This window comes from Rhinichthys klamathensis, unplaced genomic scaffold (assembly GCF_029890125.1).
Source record: "Rhinichthys klamathensis goyatoka isolate OS25496 unplaced genomic scaffold, OSU_Roscu_1.1 h1tg000293l_1, whole genome shotgun sequence".
Classification (NCBI taxonomy): Eukaryota; Metazoa; Chordata; class Actinopteri; order Cypriniformes; family Leuciscidae; genus Rhinichthys; species Rhinichthys klamathensis.
Genome location: NW_026606812.1, coordinates 255,655 through 277,282, shown reverse-complemented (window position 1 = coordinate 277,282; position 21,628 = coordinate 255,655). Strand labels below are relative to the sequence as shown.

At 35.6% G+C, this 21,628-nt stretch overlaps 1 protein-coding gene across 4 annotated transcripts in view; it reads left to right on the top strand.

Annotated features, from left to right (window-relative positions):
* Nucleotides 1-21,628, top strand: part of csmd3a (CUB and Sushi multiple domains 3a) — a 423,029-nt gene that overhangs the window by 229,967 nt on the left and 171,434 nt on the right. For 3 of the 4 annotated variants that reach the window (XM_056269911.1, XM_056269910.1, XM_056269908.1), the window contains 5 exons: nt 10,355-10,479; nt 11,172-11,268; nt 13,953-14,057; nt 17,638-17,756; nt 19,061-19,130. In XM_056269911.1, coding sequence (XP_056125886.1) covers nt 10,355-10,479; nt 11,172-11,268; nt 13,953-14,057; nt 17,638-17,756; nt 19,061-19,130 — 516 coding nt within the window. The remainder of the gene's footprint in view (nt 1-10,354; nt 10,480-11,171; nt 11,269-13,952; nt 14,058-17,637; nt 17,757-19,060; nt 19,131-21,628) is intronic. The other variant, XM_056269909.1, reaches the window with a different exon arrangement.

Genomic DNA, 21,628 nt, shown 5'->3' with positions numbered 1-21,628 from the left:
TTTCTTGTTATTGTAAGTTTACAAAAATAAAAGTAGCTACTTGCGACTGATGCATTATTCTTTTCTGTATAGGCCTATGACCAGAAAAGATTGAGTAGGCCTATTTCAAGTTGTTTCCACTGTTGATAGGAAAATGCAAGTGTTCGCGCCGACGCCTGCCATGCAGTGCGCGCTGCACACTCCGCACACGCACTTGGATATGCATTTATCTAGGTTAAAGTTAGAGCGAGCTGCCATGCCAGACGGATAAGTCCTTTTCATGTTTAACAAATCAAATCATGCATTTTCTACCTACCGCGAGTAAGCGCTGCACCAGTTTGAAAAAGGTAAAAGCATAACGAGCGTAACGAGCGAGAGGCCCCACACTGGGGGATGCAGAGATGTTGCTGCGTCTGTTATTATTAACATTTCTGATTGTTTAAATGACCAGCCCTCGGGGGTCCCCTAAAAATGCCTGGCTTGCCTGCCCACTGTTGTCCAAAAAATTGGTGAAGGGGGCCTTTGAGACATCCGTGCCCAGGGCACATCATCGCCTTAATCCGTCCCTGGTCCTGAGGAGTCGTTGTGGAACAGAGCCGGGAGATTCGAGGGGGTTTTATTAAAAATAAATGTGCCGGGAGCTAATGGATACAGCAGCGTTCACACAGTGTTGAGGAAAGGCCCCATGAAACGCAATTTCAAGTAAATGCGAATCTCGGGTAAATCTCTTGATGCAAGTTGACAGAATAGTTTCCTTCTCACTGTGTCCTCGTGCAATCTAATAGAAACACTCCTATGAGAGAATCAACAGGCGCTAGAAGCAAAGCTTACGCTCTCACCAGCCAAACCATGCGCCGTCACTTTCTGAGCTCGCGCTATAGAACAAGTAGCTGTGATTTTGTATTACACATTATTTTTCCCCTAGTGTCTTTTCATCATCATTTTTCACCTTCGCTCTGATCCGTGGGAATAATTGGGTTGTTTTTTTCCATGCTGTACCTTCTCAGATTTCTGTGTAAAAGCTTCTTCACATGTTAAATTAGCATCAGGACTTTCGTTATCAGGGGGTTTTAGGTGTAGCTCACCTGTATCGCTCAGCTTCATATTAATAGCAATATTAATAAGCAATTTTATGTACATTTTCTGAAGAAAGTGTGATTGGTGCTTGCCGTGACAAAACTCGGCACCGGGGTCTGTTGCGTGATTTCTTGTCTTTTATTTATTTATAAAGCACCTTTAAGCACTAAAGCGAGTCAGTTTCCAATAAAATGTCATTTAACACTTTTAGAAGAGTGTGTTCAGTGCTGTGGTGAGACTTAAAACCTGATTGACATTTTTCAAAAATACTATTCACCTTCATGATTGTTACTAATAATAATTTGTATTTACTCATCTAACTTAAAATAAATATCGTTTTATTTTATTATATTATGTCATATTATTATAATTAATGCTAAATTAAAGCATTAATCTAAATTAGGGTGATAACAATAATTTGCACTTTTAATTTAGTTAATATTTACTCATCTAAAATAAAAAATAAATTAAAATGTAATACATTTGATCAATATGTTATATTATCAATAGTACTGATTCATTCTGCAATTATACTACATTATTAATAATAACAATTAAGGATGCAATTAGAGCATTGTAATTTATTTAGTATTTACTCATCTAAAATAAAAAATATTATATTATAATAAATGCTAATTAAGTCGGCAAATAAAGCATTCTTCTAAATTAGGGTGACAGCATTAATTTTCCATTTTAATTTCTTTCGTATTTTCTGTGATTTCTTGTCTTTAATTTATTTATAAAGCACCTTTAAGAACCAAAGCTAGTCAGTTTCCAATAAAATGTAATTTAAGACATTTAAAAGAGCGGGTTCAGTGCCTGTGGTGAGACTTAAAACCCGATTGAAATTTTTGGAAAGTACTATTCACCTTCGTGAGTGTTAGTAATAATAAGCACCGCTGATTAAAAGTGTCAAGGTTTGCATTTGTACACTCCTTGTGAAGGGAGCAGGTCTGGTTGTGCGCTGATGCTGTACGCTGTAAATCTAACGCTGCGCCTCTGACAGTAACAGCGGTTATCATCGATTACTTCTGCTAAAGGGAAGAGCCTCAATGAATCAGCAGGAGTTTTATATTCAGTGTTACAGTGTGTGTGTGTGTGTGTGTGTGTGTGTGTGTGTGTGTGTGTGTGTGGAAGAGCTCGTTTCTGCACAGGTGCAATCATTTGCCCTTTTAATTAGATAAAGACAATTAGATACAATTCATTATATTTAAATTTTTTTTTTTTTTTGATGAGTAAATAGTATCAATATATTATATTACCAATAATACTAATTAACTATGCAATTAGAGCATTAATTTAAATTATAGTGTCATTTTAATTTATTTAGTATTTACTCATCTAAAATATTATATTATATTATATTATAATATAAATGCTAATGAAGTCAGCAAATAAAGCATTCTTCTAAATTTGGGTGAAAAATTAGTGTTTTGTCATGTTTTGCAAGAAACACACAGTATTAAAGCATCAAGATATATTAATTTTAGAATAAATGTTGTCGCTTTAAGCATACATTTGACAACATATGCTTAAAATTATAGTAGTTATTAATATTATCTTATTATTAGATTATTTCTGCTAAAGGGAAAAGCCTCACTGGAGTTTTATATTCAGTGTGTGTGTGTGTGTGTGTGTGTGTGTGTGTGTGTGTGTGTGTGTGTGTGTGTGTGTGTGTGTGTGTGTGTGTGTGTGTGTGAAGAGCTCGTTTCCTGCACAGGTGTTGCAGGATCATGTGTTTATTCACCTTTATCACTCTGTCTTATCTAAAATAATTCCTAAAATAGCGTGAATCCACATTGTGTCAGCAGCAGAAGTCGTGGCCATGCAAGTTCAATTCCAGACGTGTCGGATCCCAGTCCGCCTCCGTCCCGAGGGATTTCATGTCTCACCTCATGTTAGGGATAATAATGTGCAGATCTATTTTTACACACATCTGCTGACAGCTGTCAGTCACACACACACACACACACACACACACACACACACACACACACACACACACACACACACACACACACACACACACACACACACACAAATAATTTGAGCGGATGTTCATGCCTAAAAGGGAAAATATCATTATATAACAATCAGATGAATATTAATTATGTTATTAGACCATTAATCTAAATTTATTTTCCATTTTAATATAATATTTAATATTTACTCATCTAAAATAAAAAATAATGATTTGTAATCAAATATTATATATTACTAATATAAATTCGGCAATTAGAGCATTAATATAAATTAGGGTGTCAGCAATGATTTGCCATTTTTTATTTAATATTTTTAATTTACTCATCTAAAATATATTATATGTTATTATAATTAATGCTAACAGCAATAATACTTTTAATTTATTTAATATTTACTTATCTAAAATAAAAATAAATCTAAATTTAATACATTTTATTAATATATTATATTACCAATAATACAAATTAATTCTGCAATTAGAGCATTATTTTAAATTAGAGTCTAATTTGAATTTATTTAGTATTTACTCATCTAAAATGAAAAATATCTATTATATTATATTATATTATATTATAAATGCTAATTAAGTCTCCAAATAAAGCATTCTTCTAAATTAGGGTGACAGGATTAGTTTGCTATTTCAATTTATTTTTTGTATTTACTCATTTAAAATAAAAAATAAATGAAATGCAATCAATTGTATCAATATACTATATAACTCTGCAAATAGAGCAATACTGTAAATTAGTGTGACAGCATTACTTTTCTATTTTAATTTAATATGAACCTAATATTGCAGCTAGTAGTAGATAAACTGCATCAGTCCCAACGCCGGAACCACATGGACAAAACAGATCCAGTGAAACCCAGACACAGCGTAAACGTCCAGCCTCGTCGCTAATGAGGCGGATTAATAGCAAACCAAACCACACCACACTTATAATACCAGCCATGATCAAGTGTCACATTATCGCATGTGTGTTACTCTATGTACGGTAGCGACTCACGTTCCATTGATTCACATGAAATTGCTCTTCTTTGCCCCGAGCGACTCGCTCATCGTCTCTCGAGCGCCGGCTGCTAATGAAGACATTAGCGTTAGCTCTTGATTATAGCGGGGGCGAGAGAGCGCGCGGCTACAGTCACCTGTGGAATATAGATGATCCGAGTGGAAGTCGACTGAATAATTGCCTTGAATTAACATGTGAAATGTTCTTCCAGGCATCAGAAGCGAGAGTGAAGAACACTGAAAGAAAGAACTTGTAGAATTTACTTGATAAAAAAAAAAAAAAAAATGTTTTAAGTAGCTTACTATAAAAAGCTGGGTTGTTTTAACCCAATTTTGGGTCAAATATGGACAAACCCAAACGTTGGGTTAAAAATTTAATTTAACCCAATGGCTGTGTATGTCCATATTTGACCCAAAATTGGGTTAAAACAACCCAGCATTTTTTAGTGTAAATTTTACTGCTCTGTACAACTGACCTGTTATTATCAAGTACATCTACTTACTATTGAACTTAACATTCATTTGACATCTAATTGACACTTAACATTTAATTGAAGTAATTAAGTACATTTTACTTAATTGTATTCAATTTGTTTAATTTTACATCTAGAATTAAGTAACATCTACTTAAATTTAACAAAATTAGCTTTTTATTCAAACAATATAACTTGGTGCACAATATACAACGATGGTAACATTCGATAGATTGTTTTTGAGTATGAATGTGTCATTTTGAGTAGAAAATAAATCCAGATCCAGTAACAAAACGGCAAGTTACCAAACCTAAAAAACAAAAGTAATGATAAAACGATGTAAATACAGCTGGAAAACAGTGAAAAATCAACCTTATTAATTATTCATGCCCCAGTGCATGATGGGAACACCGGTATCAGAAAACTTGAGTCGATTTTACTTAATTTTATATCATTGAGATTTACACTTTAATTTCTACAAGCTTGAATTGAGTAATATAGGATTTAGGGGTGACACTTTACACTAAGGTTAATTAGTTAACATGAGTTAATGTATTAACTAACATGAACTAACAATGAGCAATACAGTATTTATTAATCTTTGTTAATGTCCGTTAATAAAAATCCAGCTGTTCATTGTTTGTTCATCACAGTGCATTAACTAATGTTGACAAATGCAACCTTTGATTTCAATAATGTATTAGTAAATGTTGAAATTAACTAAGATTAATTAATGCTGTAGAAGAATTGTTCATTCCTAGTTCATGTTAACTAATGAACCTTATTGTAAAGTGTTACCGATTTAGGCTACTTAGTTGTTATTTTCATGTAGAAATAACATTAGTGTTTTCCGATGTATTCTCTTCACCACAGACTCATTTCTGTCAGTGAAGGAGAAGCACTAGCAGACGAGTGGCGTTTCTCTTTTGCACCCGGTGATTGAAAACAAAGCGATTGACTCGGGTCTCTCGAGGTCCTCGTGTGTGTGACTGATAGCGTCAGAAACTGCCTGTGAAGACACAAACCCTTGCGCTAGTTAACATCCACAGAGGATTCGCGCTTATTGATAGCTACACAAAAGGTGCTGAGCACAATGTCCGGCGAAGCCTCAACTAGCAAATAGAAATTGCTCGACTGAGCTCTGCAAAGGTGAGCGAGCGTGTCAGAAGATTCACTCCTCTCCTTTCAATTTAATCCAGTTAGTGTGTGTTTTTCCCCTCGGCGTTTCTTCTTAGCTGACGCTTGTGTGCTTTGTATGTTTTGAAAAGCACTAATGAAAATGGAAAATTGAAGTAATTTAATATGACGTGTTTCTCATCTATTAGAAAGCACAATACTGTAATTATGAATGTATTGATTTTGCATATCCACTGCAAGTCTTTGGGATCTTCGTCACTGGCGGAGGATGGAAAAGTTCGGCTTTACAAACATATAAATGCATCAAGTGCAATAAATCATTTTCTTAATTAGTGTTTTGTTTTGCAGGAAACATACAGTATCAAAGCATCGAGATATAATTTGACAAAATGTGTCAAGATAAAACTATTTTCCAGTTAGGGTGAGAATAAGAAAACAGCTGCAACGTCTCCATGAAGTTTATCTCATTTTTTAGCAATGTTTCTGAGGTGGAAAAAAAAAAGACACATATTTGTAACATATGAAATATGATTTTCGAAAGACAAGTTGGTGTCTACTTTAACTCCCAGGTCTTTAACTGTAGAGGATGAAGTTACAGTACATCCTTCTAAATACAAATTGTATTCTAATATACAGGTGAGACTCGAAAAATTTGAATATGGTGCAAAAGTTTTCATTAATTCAACTTAAAAGGGGAAACTAATATATTATATAGACTCATTACATGCAAAGTGAGATATTTCAAGCTTTTATTTGTTATAATTGTGATGATTATGGCTTACAGCTTATAAAAACCCCAAATTCAAAATCAGAATATTGTGAAAAGGTTTTCATAAGCTGTAATCCATAATCATCAAAATTATAACAAATAAAGGCTTGAAATATCTCACTTTGCATGTAATGAGTCTATATAATATATTAGTTTCACCTTTTAAGTTGAATTACTGAAAACTTTTGCACCATATTCTGATTTTTTGAGTTTCACCTGTAGTTTTGTGTACAGGGTTTTGGTCCAGTAAGTAATACATCAGTCGTATCGGAATTTAATAGAAGAAAATTACTGGTCATTCAATATTTTATATATTTAATACACTCTGTCAACTTAGATAATTTACAGAATTCATCTAGTCGTGGTGAAATATATAACTGAGTATCATCGGCATAACAGTGGAAACTAATTCCATGTTTTCTTATAATATTACCAAGTGGCAGCATAAATATTGAGAACAGAAGAGGTCCTAACACAGAGCCTTGCTGCACCCCATCATTTACTGACGTTCTCTTAGACTTTTCCCCGTTTAAGCAGATAAAATGGTAACGGTCTGATAGACACGATCTAAACCACCTCAAAGGGTTAGTTCACCCAAAAATGAAAATGATGTCATTAATGACTCTCCCTCATGTCGCTCCAAGCCCGTCAGACCTCCGTTCATCTTCAGGACACAGTTTAAGATATTTTAGATTTAGTCCGAGAGCTTTCTGTCCCTCCATTGTAAATGTGTGTACGGTATACTGTCCTTGTCCAAAAAGGAAATAAAGACATCATCAAAGTAGTCCATGTGACATCAGTGGGTTAGTTAGAGTGTGTTGAAGCATCGAAAATACATTTTGGTCCAAAAATAACAAAAACTCTGACTTTATTCAGCATTGTATTGTCTTCCGGTTCTGTTGTGGATCCGCGTTCAGTGCCGCCGCTGACGTAAGACGCTGCTGACGTGTGTGTGTGTGTGTGTGTGTGTGTTCGGGTTCTGTTGTGGATCCGCGTTCAGTGCCGCTGCTGACGTGTTTCTGGTGTGTGTGTGTGTGTGTGTGTGTGTGTGTTCTGGTTCTGTTGTGGATCCGCGTTCAGTGCCGCTGCTGACGTGTGTCTGGTGTGTGTGTGTGTGTGTGTGTGTGTGTCTGACGTAAGACGCTGCTGACGTGTGTCTGGTGTGTGTGTGTGTGTGTGTGTTCTGGTTCTGTTGTGGATCCGCGTTCAGTGCCGCTGCTGACGTGTGTCTGGTGTGTGTGTGTGTGTGTGTGTGTGTGTGTGTGTGTGTATTCTGGTTCTGTTGTGGATCCGCGTTCAGTGCCGCCGCTGACGTAAGACGCTGCTGACGTGTGTGTGTGTGTGTGTGTGTGTGTGTGTGTGTGTGTGTGTGTGTATTCGGGTTCTGTTGTGGATCCGCGTTCAGTGCCGCTGCTGACGTAAGACGCTGCTGACGTGTGTGTGTGTGTGTGTGTGTGTGTGTGTGTGTGTGTGTGTGTGTATTCGGGTTCTGTTGTGGATCCGCGTTCAGTGCCGCTGCTGACGTAAGACGCTGCTGACGTGTGTCTGGTGTGTGTGTGTGTGTGTGTGTGTATTCGGGTTCAAATAAATATGGTCATAAAGTCTTCCTCTGTGTGGAAATCCTTAGACATGTTTGCGAAGATTGTTTTGTTTCCAGCGTGCGTCTCCCTCAGACTGTAAACGAAGCTCGGGCGCACCAGACACACACACACACACACACACACACACCAGAGACACGTCAGCAGCGTCTTACGTCACACACACACACACACACACACACACACACACACACACACCAGACACACGTCAGCAGCGTCTTACGTCACACACACACACACACACACACACACACACACACACACACACACACCAGACACACGTCAGCAGCGTCTTACGTCACACACACACACACACACACACACACACCAGACACACGTCAACAGCGTCTTACGTCAACAGCGTCACTGAACGCGGATCCACAACAGAACCGGAACACAATACAATCCTGAATAAAGTCAGAGTTTTGGTTATTTTTGGAGCAAAATGTATTTTCGATGCTTCAACACACTCTAACTAACCCACTGATGTCACATGGACTACTTTGATGATGTCTTTATTTCCTTTCTGGACAAGGACAGTATACCGTACACACATTTACACTGGAGGGACAGAAAGCTCTCGGACTAAATCTAAAATATCTTAAACTGTGTCCTGAAGATGAACGGAGGTCTGACGGGCTTGGAGCGACACGAGGGAGAGGCATTAATGACATCATTTTCATTTTTGGCTGAACTAACCCTTTAACTCTATTGTAGTCGATCTAAGAGTATTTAATGATCTATAGTGTCGAACGCAGCACTAAGGAACCACCAGGAAGAACCACATTTGAGCAAACACGACTTTTTCTAGTATTTTAGACATAAATGGAAGATTTGAAATAGGTGTGTAATTTGCCGATGTATTTTGATCTAGTTGTATTTCTGAATGAGAGGCTGAATAAACTATATAAAGTAAATTAGAAAAGTCCACTGGATTTTAATGAAATAACTTAATTTCGGTCTGTTCATCATGACTTGGGTCATATATAAAATACTTTAATGATGCTTTTTTTGTTATCCTCAATAATTTACATTATTAAAACAAAAGAAAAGAAAAGCCATGATATTCCTCGTGTGCTCAACAGAAGAAAGTAAGTCATTTAGGATTAAAACAACATGAGGATGAGTAAAAGAAAGGGACGAGTCTCTTTAAATTATGAACTTTGCATCTAACTTTTCATCTAATAGCCAGTTCTGCATATCCGCTCCAAAAGTGTCTGGTTTTACATAGATTGAATTGGTGTCTGTCAGCTATAGCTGTGACCAAAAATATCATTATGGTTGCACTTAAGCTCGACAACTCTTCAGAAGATAAGAGTTCCTCTGCTCAAAGGATCCCCTTCAGTGGGCTGAAATATCAGAGGAAACTTCAAATAGAAGGAGTACGAGGTTGAATAATTGAAAATGATGAATGCATAATGTGTTTTAAGCAGAGCACGATGAAGCCTATGAAAGATGTGCTGAAGCCACATGATACAGTACACTGGATGTGGAAGAAGTCATTCGAACTCCCAGGATGTAATGCATGAAGAGGAGACATTTTTGATATATATATATATATAGCTAGTCCATGGTCGGTCCATGCTAGATTAAAGCAGATGCGGCGACATTAGCATTAATGTGTTGTGGCACTTCAGATCTGCACCTGGTAATGACGTCCCCCTGGAGCTGGGGTAAGATGGGCCGACCCAGTTGATTGTTGGCTGGTTGGAGAACATCATTACACAGGGAAAAAGTGCTTTTGAAAGAAGCTCGTTTGAGAAGGGAAAATATAGTCTGTAATGTTCAGAAACAATCTCCTTTTCAGCTCAACATAAAACATCTGGTCTTTTAAGGTGCTCTAAGTATTTTATTTTATATTTTATATATTTAATTTGTTTTTATTTATTTTTATTTTAGTATATTACTATTATTTATTTAATTTATTATTTATATTACAGTATTATTTGCATTATATTATGATAAGTAATATTATTTATTCTATTATTTTTTATTATTATGACTAATATTTTTATTATATATATATTTGGGGTTTTTTTTGCATTTATTAATATTAATAGTATTTTATATATATATATATTTAATTTAATTAGTTTTTACCGTATATTATGAATATTTTTGTTATTATTATTTATCTATTATTTATTTTGATTGACTTGATGTGGCCTTTTAAGGAACTTTTTGGCATTTTATTTTATTACTTTATTTATCTCATGTTCTCATCTATATTCCAGCTCCGAAAGCTCTTGTTTACTCGATGTTGTTGTTGTTGTCGTCGTCCTCTCCGCCACGTTTACTCAGTCTTCTGTTCCTCAATCCTGTCTTCCAGTGCCGTGTGGAGGAGTCCTGACCGCTCGCCGCGGGACCGTCCTGTCTCCCGCTTATCCCGATCCGTACGACAACCACCTCAACTGCGTCTGGAAGATCTTTGTGCCGGAGGGAACCGGGATCCAAGTGAGACAAAACCATCGTTTCTGAATAATCTTCAGAAAAACATGTCAAATTCTGATTAGTCGAAGTGTGTTTGATTACTCAACGCTTGCCTGGGGATGCAAATATTATCGAGGGAATCACATTATTATTTGCTTTGCTTGATTATTGAACTTGTGAATATTCCATTTTTGCTGTTCTTTGTGACTTTTGAAGTTTAAGGAGGTGATACTTCATTCATAGTGATGCAAAAATATAATAATGCTCAACCAATATGTGTTTTGAAAGGCTGATTTCTTCCTACAGCGGCGGTTCTCTGTGTTTTACATGTGCTGAACAAACATTGTTTATCATTATTCTGCTTCGGCTGAACAATATGCAAAATGATTACCATAAACTGAAAACTGTAAATAGAAAAACAACAAGAAATGTGATTCATCAGCCGAACATGTCGCTTTAGCATTAGTCATATCATTGACCATTCAGCCTTTGACGTCAACATCTCTCTTCCCTTTATAGATTTATTAGCCTTTTACTTGCATGAATATATGACTATTTGCATTTTGCACCGTCTTACATGGCCTTATCAGACCAGAACTGACTTAAATGTATACTAATATTTATGTAGTAAATGAGATGCACCAAAATAGTTGAAATTAAACATTGCATTGTAATTTATTGGTGGATTTTTGAAGTGATGTATGTTCTTCCTGCAGATTACAGTCGTGACGTTTTCCACCGAACACAACTGGGACTCGCTGGACTTTTACGACGGCGTCGACAGCAATGCTCCGAGACTCGGGAGTTATTCGGGTAAGATTGAAACCAGATAACACGTCATGTTGACTTTAATATAGTCTGCAAATACAACTGTTGCACAGTCGTCCTCCGTGTCTTTAACACTCTCTAGTGGGTCTGAAGAAACTCAAAGTCTCGCATCTGCCAAATAAGACTGTTTTTTGTAACCTCATGCCGCCTGGCTTTCATCTGGAGATTTGTTTTGTCATCCAACGCACATCAATATTTGAGCTGTCATGGGATATCATGGATCAACAGCTTTATAAGCAGCGGGAGTGAAGGGTTTCCCTGGTGAGGCTCTTGGGAAAAGTAGAAGACAGAATGATATCAGTGTAGCGCTGACTACTCGATGTCAGAGGACCTTTATTCTATTTTATTTATTTTTTTATTATTAATTTATTTTATTTTATTAACATTTTATTTACCAACTTTTTCATAATTGTTTCTTTTTTGTGCAATATTTGTTGATTTAGATTATTTATTTGGCTCAGAAAAGGCTTGTTTACCTGGTTTTGTTTGCCGTGCCCTTTTTGCCATGTTTAGTCTGGCTTTATTTAAAAAAAATTATTCTTTTTTTTTTTTTTTTTTTTCATGATTGGTAGTTTTGCAATCTGATTAATTAATGAATTATTTTATTTTATATATATTTTTTTTATTTTAACTTTTTCGTGATTGCATTTTTTGCAATCTGATTTATTTATTCATTCATTTATTTGTTTGTGGTTTTTTTCTCACATTTGTGGACTCAGAAAGGGCTTGTTTTCTTGATTTTTGTTTGTTTCTACCTTGTCTGCCATGTTTAGTCTAGCATTATTTTTAATTTATTTTATTTTTTAACTTTTTCATGATTTCTTGGTTTACAATCTGGTTTATTTATGAATTTATTTGTTTGTTTGTGTTTTTTCCCCCACATCTTTTGGCTCAGAAAGGGCTTGTTTACTTGATTTTGTTTGTTGTTGCCCTTTCTTTCTGCCTTGTTTAGTCTGGCATTATTTTTATTTTATTATTTTATTATCGTGATTACATGTTTTGCAATCTGATTTATTTATTCATTTATGAGTTTGTTTGTGTTTTTTCACATCTTTTGGCTCAGAAAGGGCTTGTTTACTTGATTTAGTTTGGCTCTCTGCCATATTTAATCAGTCTTTTTTCCTTACGCTATAGACTTTTTATTGACTTCCCCGGCTCTTAGAAGACAGAATGATATCAGTGCAGCGCCGACGACTCGGATCGGCAGAGCCCTCAGAAGTGAACGACTATATTCATTATTTTCCACCGTATCTCTGTATCAATGCATCAGCCGCACAAAGCAAAATAAATATGCGCTGACCTTAGCAGGGCGCCATCCCTCTCAGACAAAACGTTAAGTATTGTTGACAGTTTGACGTTTAATCTGCTCGGAGGACAAATGAAAGATTAAAGGAAGTTTGGGATGGAGATGCCTCGTGCATAAAGAAGGTAAAATGGCGTAATAAGCGTTTAAATCTGTCTGAATTCCCCATGAGGTTAAGGCTGCAAGTGTAATGCCTGCATCTATTCGTCACAACCTCTTTAGCACCGAACGTCAGCGTTCACTCGACAAATATCCCATCATGGAGAATCCAGATCGGCTCGAGAGCATCGCTCTGCCTGATGGAGGTCAGCGCCGGTTCACAGAACCGCTATAGGTCTGATCTGTCTTGTTGTGTGGCCAGATGTACTTTCAGGATTATTAGGTGGATGTGACCCAACTTTAAAGGTGACATTATGGCCCTTTTCACAAGATGTAATATAAATCTATGGCGTCCCCAGAATGTGTCTGTGAAATTTCAGCTCAAAATCCCCACAGATCATTTATTATAGCGTGTCAAATTTGCCTCTTTTTGGGTGTGAGCAAAAACACGCCGTTTTTGTGTGTGTCCCTTTAAATGCAAATGAGCTTTAGCTCCGCCTCCGTTCAGAAGAGGGCGGAGCTTCAGAGACTCCGGCAATAACAACACAGGCCGATCTCACTGATCCAGAATCAGGAGTAACAGCAGCGAGTGCAGCCTTACGGAGAGACTCAGGGAGAGCTTCACTTTTACACGTTTCTGAATGTTAGCGGAGACATTTCTGTAGTTGTTGTGGAGTTACACTGATCATCTCCTCATCATGTTGAACTCTTCCACAAGTGTCCACAGTTCCTGAGGTGTTTATAAGACAGCGCTGACATGTTCTGGTCAATAGTGTTCAGTGTCGTCTGTGCTCGACCACAGAACAGTTTCAGGCTTTGCTGGATCTTCTCCAGTGCGTTAGAACTGGTCTCTGTTGGCGCTCGCCGAACCCAATGTCGCTGGTGTGTGTGAACGTGCAGATTAAGGGCCGGGAATATTATAATAACATCCTCTTCATACGGCAGAAATCTGATCGGCTTATTTTATAACATGCTTGCAGAGAAAGACTCAAAACAAAGTTACTGGGTTTCACTGTGTCTGTGTTGGTCGATGCACCCGATTATAGCACTTACACACGGGGAAAGTCAGATTTTCATGATATGTCCCGTTTACAGCGACAGCACTTCATCAGTAGATCTAGCGACTCCATAAACCTGCTGACATGCTTGAATGACATCCGTAGAAACCTGGTGAAGGAATGTCACAATCCCACCGGGAGCTGTAGGGAATAATGTGCTGTTATGCCTGTCATGCAAACCACATTTTTTCTAATGCAAATCCCTTCAGGGACGACGATCCCTCCCCTGCTGAACACCACGTCCAACAACCTGTACCTCACCTTCCAGACCGACATGAGCGTTTCCGGAGCCGGCTTCCACCTGGAGTACACAGGTATGATGTTCACCTCCAGGGACCCTGAGCTCACCGAAGCTTCTTATCACAGCTGGACAACGATTAATCACATCCAAAATAGCTTGTTTACATAATATATGTGTGTGTACTGTGTATAATTATTTTATATATATAAATACACACAATATGCATGTATTTTATTTATATATAAAATATATATTTTTATATATAATATAAATTATGTACAATATATACATGCAAATATTTCTTAAATATATACATGCACATGTGTGTGTATTTAATTATACACAGTACACACACATACAGTATTATGTAAACAAACTTTTATTTTGGATGCTTAAATAGTTATCGTTACAGCTATATTTATATATTATCGTTATCTTTATAATCTTGTTATACTTGTAGTTATTATAGTCAGCTGGTTTGGACATTAATATAGTTATCGTTATAGCTATTTTTATAGTTAACATTATTTATACTCTTGTTATACTTATCGTTATACTTATTATAGTCAGGTAGTTTGGATACTAATATTGTTATCATTTTAGTTATATTTATATATTATCATCATCGTTATACTTATCGTTATAGTCAGCTGTTTTGGATGCTAATATATAGTTATCATAATAGCTATATTTACTGTTAACGTTACCTTTATAGTCTTGTTATACTTATTGTTATTGTTATAATCAGCTGTTTTGGTTGCTAATATAGTTAACATTATAGTTATATTTATATATTATCGTTATCTTTATAGTCTTGTTATACTTATCATTACACCTATCGTTATAGTCAGCTGTACGACGTAATATAGTTTATAGTCTTTATAGTCTTGTTTTATACTTTATACTTATCGTTATACTTATCATTATAATTATCTTTATAGTTTCATTAAAGTCTTGTTACGAATTCTTACGATTTAGCCACCTTTTACTCACGAATTCGTACAATTTAGCCACCTTTTACTCGCGAATTCGTACAATTTAGCCACCTTTTACTCACGAATTCGTACGATTTAGCCACCTTTTAGTCAATTTAGCCACCAGCAAGAATACTCAAGAATTCGTACAATTTAGCCACCTTTTACTCACCAATTCGTACAATTTAGCCACCTTTTACTCAAGAATTCGTACAATTTAGCCACCTTTTACTCACGAATTCGTACAATTTATCCACCCTTTACTCACTTTAGTCACCTTTTACTCACAAATTCGTACGATTTAGCCACCTTTTACTCACGAATTCGTACAATTTAGCCACCTTTTACTCAAGAATTCGTACAATTTAGCCACCTTTTACTCACAAATTCGTACGATTTAGCCACCTTTTACTCACAAATTCGTACGATTTAGCCACCTTTTACTCACGAATTCGTACGATTTAGCCACGAATTCGTACGATTTAGCCACCTTTTACTCGCGAATTCGTACAATTTAGCCACCTTTTACTCACGAATTCGTACGATTTAGCCACCTTTTAGTCAATTTAGCCACCAGCAAGAATACTCAAGAATTCGTACAATTTAGCCACCTTTTACTCACCAATTCGTACAATTTAGCCACCTTTTACTCAAGAATTCGTACAATTTAGCCACCTTTTACTCACGAATTCGTACAATTTAGCCACCCTTTACTCAATTTAGCCACCTTTTACTCACGAATTCGTACGATTTAGCCACCTTTTACTCACGAATTCGTACAATTTAGCCACCTTTTACTCAAGAATTCGTACAATTTTGCCACCTTTTACTCACGAATTCGTACGATTTAGCCACCTTTTACTCACCAATTCGTACGATTTAGCCACCTTTTACTCACCAATTCGTACGATTTAGCCACGAATTCGTACGATTTAGCCACCTTTTACTCGCGAATTCGTACAATTTAGCCACCATTTACTCACGAATTCGTACGATTTAGCCACCTTTTAGTCAATTTAGCCACCAGCAAGAATACTCAAGAATTCGTACAATTTAGCCACCTTTTACTCACCAATTCGTACAATTAAGCCACCTTTTACTCAAGAATTCGTACAATTTAGCCACCTTTTACTCACGAATTAGTACAATTTAGCCACCCTTTACTCAATTTAGCCACCTTTTACTCACGAATTCGTACGATTTAGCCACCTTTTACTCACGAATTCATACAATTTAGCCACCTTTTACTCACCAATTCGTACAATTTAGCCACCTTTTACTCAAGAATTCGAACGATTTAGCCACCTTTTACTCAATTTAGCCACCTTTTACTCACGAATTCGGACAATTTAGCCACCTTTTACTCAATTTAGTCACCTTTTCCTCACGAATTCGTACAATTTAGCCACCTTTTCCTCACGAATTCGTACAATTTAGCCACCTTTTACTCAAGAATTCGTACGATTTAGCCACCTTTTACTCAAGAATTCGTACGATTTAGCCACCTTTTACTCAATTTAGCCACCTTTTACTCACGAATTCGTACAATTTAGCCACCTTTTACTCACGAATTCGTACAATTTAGCCACCTTTTACTCAATTTAGCCACCTTTTCCTCACGAATTCGTACAATTTAGCCACCTTTTACTAAATCTAGCCACCTTTTACTCATGAATTTGTACGATTTAGCCACCTTTTACTCAAGAATTTGTACGATTTAGCCACCTTTTACTCAATTTAGCCACCTTTTCCTCACGAATTCGTACAATTTAGCCACCTTTTACTCAATTTAGCCACCTTTTCCTCACGAATTCGTACGATTTAGCCACCTTTTACTCACGAATTCGTACAATTTAGCCACCTTTTACTAAATTTAGCCACCTTTTACTCATGAATTTGTACGATTTAGCCACCTTTTACTCAATAATTTGTACGATTTAGCCACCTTTTGCTCAAGAATTCGTACGATTTAGCCACCTTTTACTCAGTTTAGCCACCTTTTACTCACGAATTCGTACAATTTAGCCACCTTTTACTCACGAATTCGTACGATTTAGCCACGAATTCGTACGATTTAGCCACCTTTTACTCGCGAAATCGTACAATTTAGCCACCTTTTACTCACGAATTCGTACGATTTAGCCACCTTTTACTCAATTTAGTCACCTTTTACTCACAAATTCGTACGATTTAGCCACCTTTTACTCAAGAATTCGTACAAATTGGTCGTGAGATAGCGTTGGAAATTTTCGCACATTAAAAAATACATACTCCCTCACGTTGTGTCAATAACGCTTACACACCGCCTCAGAAACTCTCATCCGTCATAAAGAAATTCGGATCGGGTTTGATTTTCTGCGTTTTTTCGCATCCGTAGCAAGCATTTAGAGTGCTATTTTGACAATTCACAGCCGCCGAATGACGAATACGAAAAAACGCATACGAAAATTTCACACTCAGTGTGCAAAGACCGTTACTTCTCAGGAGGTGCTTTGTATGTCAGAGGGGTTCGGCTGGCAAAAAGGTTCGGGAACCCCTGCCAGAAACGACCGTGAGTTATTGAATTGCTTGATTTATACGAGCACCGTAACATCATGACTGGCTTCTGTCACGGGCTCGTCTGCATCTCGCAGTGTAAGCGCTTGTGTTGGTGAACATGCGAGTGTCCTGTGTCCTAAGCAATAGGTCTGGACTCCTGCCCGGAGCCACAGACCCCCAGCAGCGGAGTGAAGGTGGGCGAGCGATACCTCGTGGGGGACGTCGTCTCCTTCCACTGCGAGCAGGGATACACACTGAAGGTGACGGGGGATTCGTGATTCATTTCAGAGACATTTGCACTCTTTCTGAAAAGCTTTTTAATGCTCGTTTTGGCTTATTGCTGCTGTGCGTTCATTTCAGAAAATCTTTCAGAAGAGTGGCAGTCAATCAAAAAGGACTTTGTTTTGTTCAATTATGAGCACTTATTTGTCCCAGGGGTTGAGTTTTAAGTAAAATGGATTTTATTTTCCGTTCTCTACTTTTCAAAGGCTTTTTAAGTGGAGATTCTATTGTTTTTACTCCAGACTTTTGGTCTTAGAATATGAAAGTGCATCATAAGATATTAACTGAGATTTTTAAAGTTGATAATCTAAAAGAGTGAAATAAGTTATTTTTTCTTTTTATGTGACTCTCTTTTTAGTTCTCTCAATCATTGTCACCACGACCAACAATTTCCCCCCCTTTTCATTTTTTGTAATCATAATTTTGTATAAAAAATTTAAAAAAGCCAAAAGAGTGAAAATATTTGTGTGTATTTAGAATCAGTGTTATTTTAGTTTTTATTTGATAGTTTTATTAATATTTTGTATTAGCTTTTATTTTTGTATTCTTATATTCTTTTCATGTACATTTTAACAAAAAAAATGTAATTTCATTGTGCTTTTAGTCATTTTATTGTTTTTTATTTTATTTTTAATATTGCCGTGTTGTGTAGTTTTACGTTATTTTGATTTTAGTTTTTATTTATTTCCAGTGAATAATTTTAGTGCTTCAACTTAAAAAATGTCTTCCAGTTTTAATGCTCATTTTCGTTTAGTTCAAGTTTTTCAAATAAGCCTAATATTTATATTTTATTTAGTTCAGTTAACAGAAATGGTTTTAATATATTTATGAAACATTAGCTATGAAATTATCATTTCTCTCACTGTAATTTTGTAAAATTATGCAAAATGTGTTTAGAATGAAAGCATCGCATCAGCATGTTTAATATAAGATGTTTTTAGTTTTCACTTAAATGAAATTTGTAGTCATTTCGTTATATGCTTTTGTCATTTTGTAGTTGCATCGCTTCAGCTCGTTTAAAATGTGCTGAAAGTTTTCATTAGTTATTTCAGGAAACAAAACACACTTTCTTCTGCGATTGCATTTATACTTTGTTAAAAGTGTTTGTTCATAAAAGGAAGTTTATTTCTAAAAGTGCCCGAGATTCATTCACAGCGCCAAGGCTTTCATATTTTTGTGGCACGTTGAATGATTCGTTTCCTACGAGTGATTCATCTTTCTGTGGAATTGGTGAGAGCTTCTTGGAAAAGTCAATATCTTTCTTCATTTCCACCGTTTGCAGGGAAGTGCGTATATAACATGCATGCCGGGACCCGTCAGACGCTGGAACTACCCCACTCCTCTGTGTCTGGGTACGTCACACACACACACACACACACACACACACACACACACACACACACACACACACACACACACACACACACACACACACACACACACACACACACACACACACAAACACTTTTCACTGAGAGCATTTCCACTGCTTTGCTTCTTGGTAATCTCAATTCTCCAATTCAATTCACATTTATTTGTATAGCGCTTTTCACAATATTTATCATTTTTATTTTATTTATCAATTTATCATTCAATATTCCATTTCACTCAGAATATACTGAGGTCGGTTGCAATTTCCGGTTAACGTGGACTTTAACAATCCTTATCTATTCATCCCAAATGACTGTATAAGCCATTGGAATGGATTAAATCAGGCATTTTTAAGTCTATAATTCAATTCACATTTATTTGTATAGCGCTTTTCACAACACGCATCATTTCAAAGCAGCTTTACAGAAAATTCATGAATCCACATTACAATGTGTTATCAGAGGAAACTGTCTGAGTTATGTATTTCAGAAATGTACATATACAAAATCACAGTTAGCGAAAAATGTATTAATTTAAACAATGTAATAATTTAAGGCAGAAACAATGAGCTCATTGAAGTAATGAATACGTGTATGATTATGACATTTATAAAAATGTGGCATTGGTGCGTGTTGATGCAGAGTTTGTATGGCAAGCCGTTTGAACTTTTATTCATTTCCAGGATATGAATCCTTGATATCAAGAGTTCAATTTTCACTAGTTAAAAATGATAATTATTGATATCAGGAATAATATTTCTACTAGTAACAATGCTAATTATTGATATCAACATTTACATTTTCACTAGTTAAAATGATAATTCTTGATATCAACAATTGAATTGCAACTAGTAAAAACTATAATTCTTGATGTCTGTAATTGTATTTTCACTAGTGAAGTGTCACCATAGCCTGCCATTCAAAATCAATTGTTGTTATCAGGAATTTATTTCTTACTATTTCACATTTCAGAAATACAATTCGTACTAGTAAAAACCTTTATTTTTGCTATCAAGAATTCAATTGTCACTAGTTGAAATGTCTATTCTTGATATCAACAATTGAATTGCTACTAGTAACAATGTTCATTTTTGATATCAAGAATTCAATTTTCACTAGTGGCAATGTTAATTTCTGATATCATGAATGTGATTGTTACTAGTAAGAAAGCCATTTTAGATATCTGAAATAATATTGATCTCAAAAATGAACATTTTTATTAGTAGCAATTCAATTGTTAATATCAAGAATAGACATTTAGACTAGTGACAATTTAATTATTGAGATCAGGAATTCGCATTTTTACTAGTAACAATGTAATTATTGATATCAAAAATTATATTTCTACTTGTGAGAAATCAATTCTTGATATCAACAATTGATTTTGAATGGCAGCCTATGGTGACACTTCACTAGTGAAAATACAATTGTTGATATCCACAATTCATCTCCTGGAAATGAATAAAAGTTAAAAAGGGCTTGCCATAGAGTTTGGTCATCTGAAGTCTGATGATATCTATAGTAATATGGCAAGCCGTTTTAACTTTTATTCATTTCCAGGATATGAATTCTTGATATCAACAATTGTATTTTCACTAGTGAAGTGTCACCATAGGCTGCCATTCAAAATCAATTGTTGATATCAAGAATTGATTTCTTACTAGTCTAAATGTCTATTCTTGATATCAACAACTGAATTGCTACTAGTAAAATTTTTCATTTTTGATATCTGAAAATGTATTTCTGATATCAATATTATTTCAGATATTTAAAATGTCTTTCTTACTAGTAACAATCACATTCATGATATCAGAAATTAGCATTGTCACTAGTGAAAATTGAATTATTGATATCAAAAATGTACATTGTTACTAGTAGCAATTCAATTGTTGATATCAAGAATAGACATTTCAACTAGTGACGATTGAATTCTTGATATCAAAAATAAAGGTTTTTACTAGTAAGAATTGTATTTCTGATATGTGAAATTAGAATTTCAACTAGTAAGAAATAAATTCTTGATATCAAGAATTGATTTTGAATGGCAGCCTATGGTGACATTTCACTAGTGAAAATACAATTACAGATATCAAGAATTATAGTTTTTACTAGTTGCAATTCAATTGTTGATATCAAGAATTATCATTTTAACTAGTGAAAATGTAAATGTTGATGTCAAGAATTAGCATTGTTACTAGTAGAAATATTATTCCTGATATCAATAATTATAATTTTAACTAGTGAAAATTGAATTGTTGATATCAAGTATTCATATCCTGGAAATGAATAAAAGTTAAAATGGCTTGCCATAGAGTTTGGTCATCTGAAGTCTGATGATATCTATAGTAAAGATCCTCCGCAGGAGTGTGTCCTGTTAGTCGAGCCGCTTCCTCTGATTAGATTCAGTGTGTCAGTGTTCGTCACAGCGAGAGAGAGAGAGCGCTCTGCCTCTGGAGATCACTTTACTCAAATGAACATGA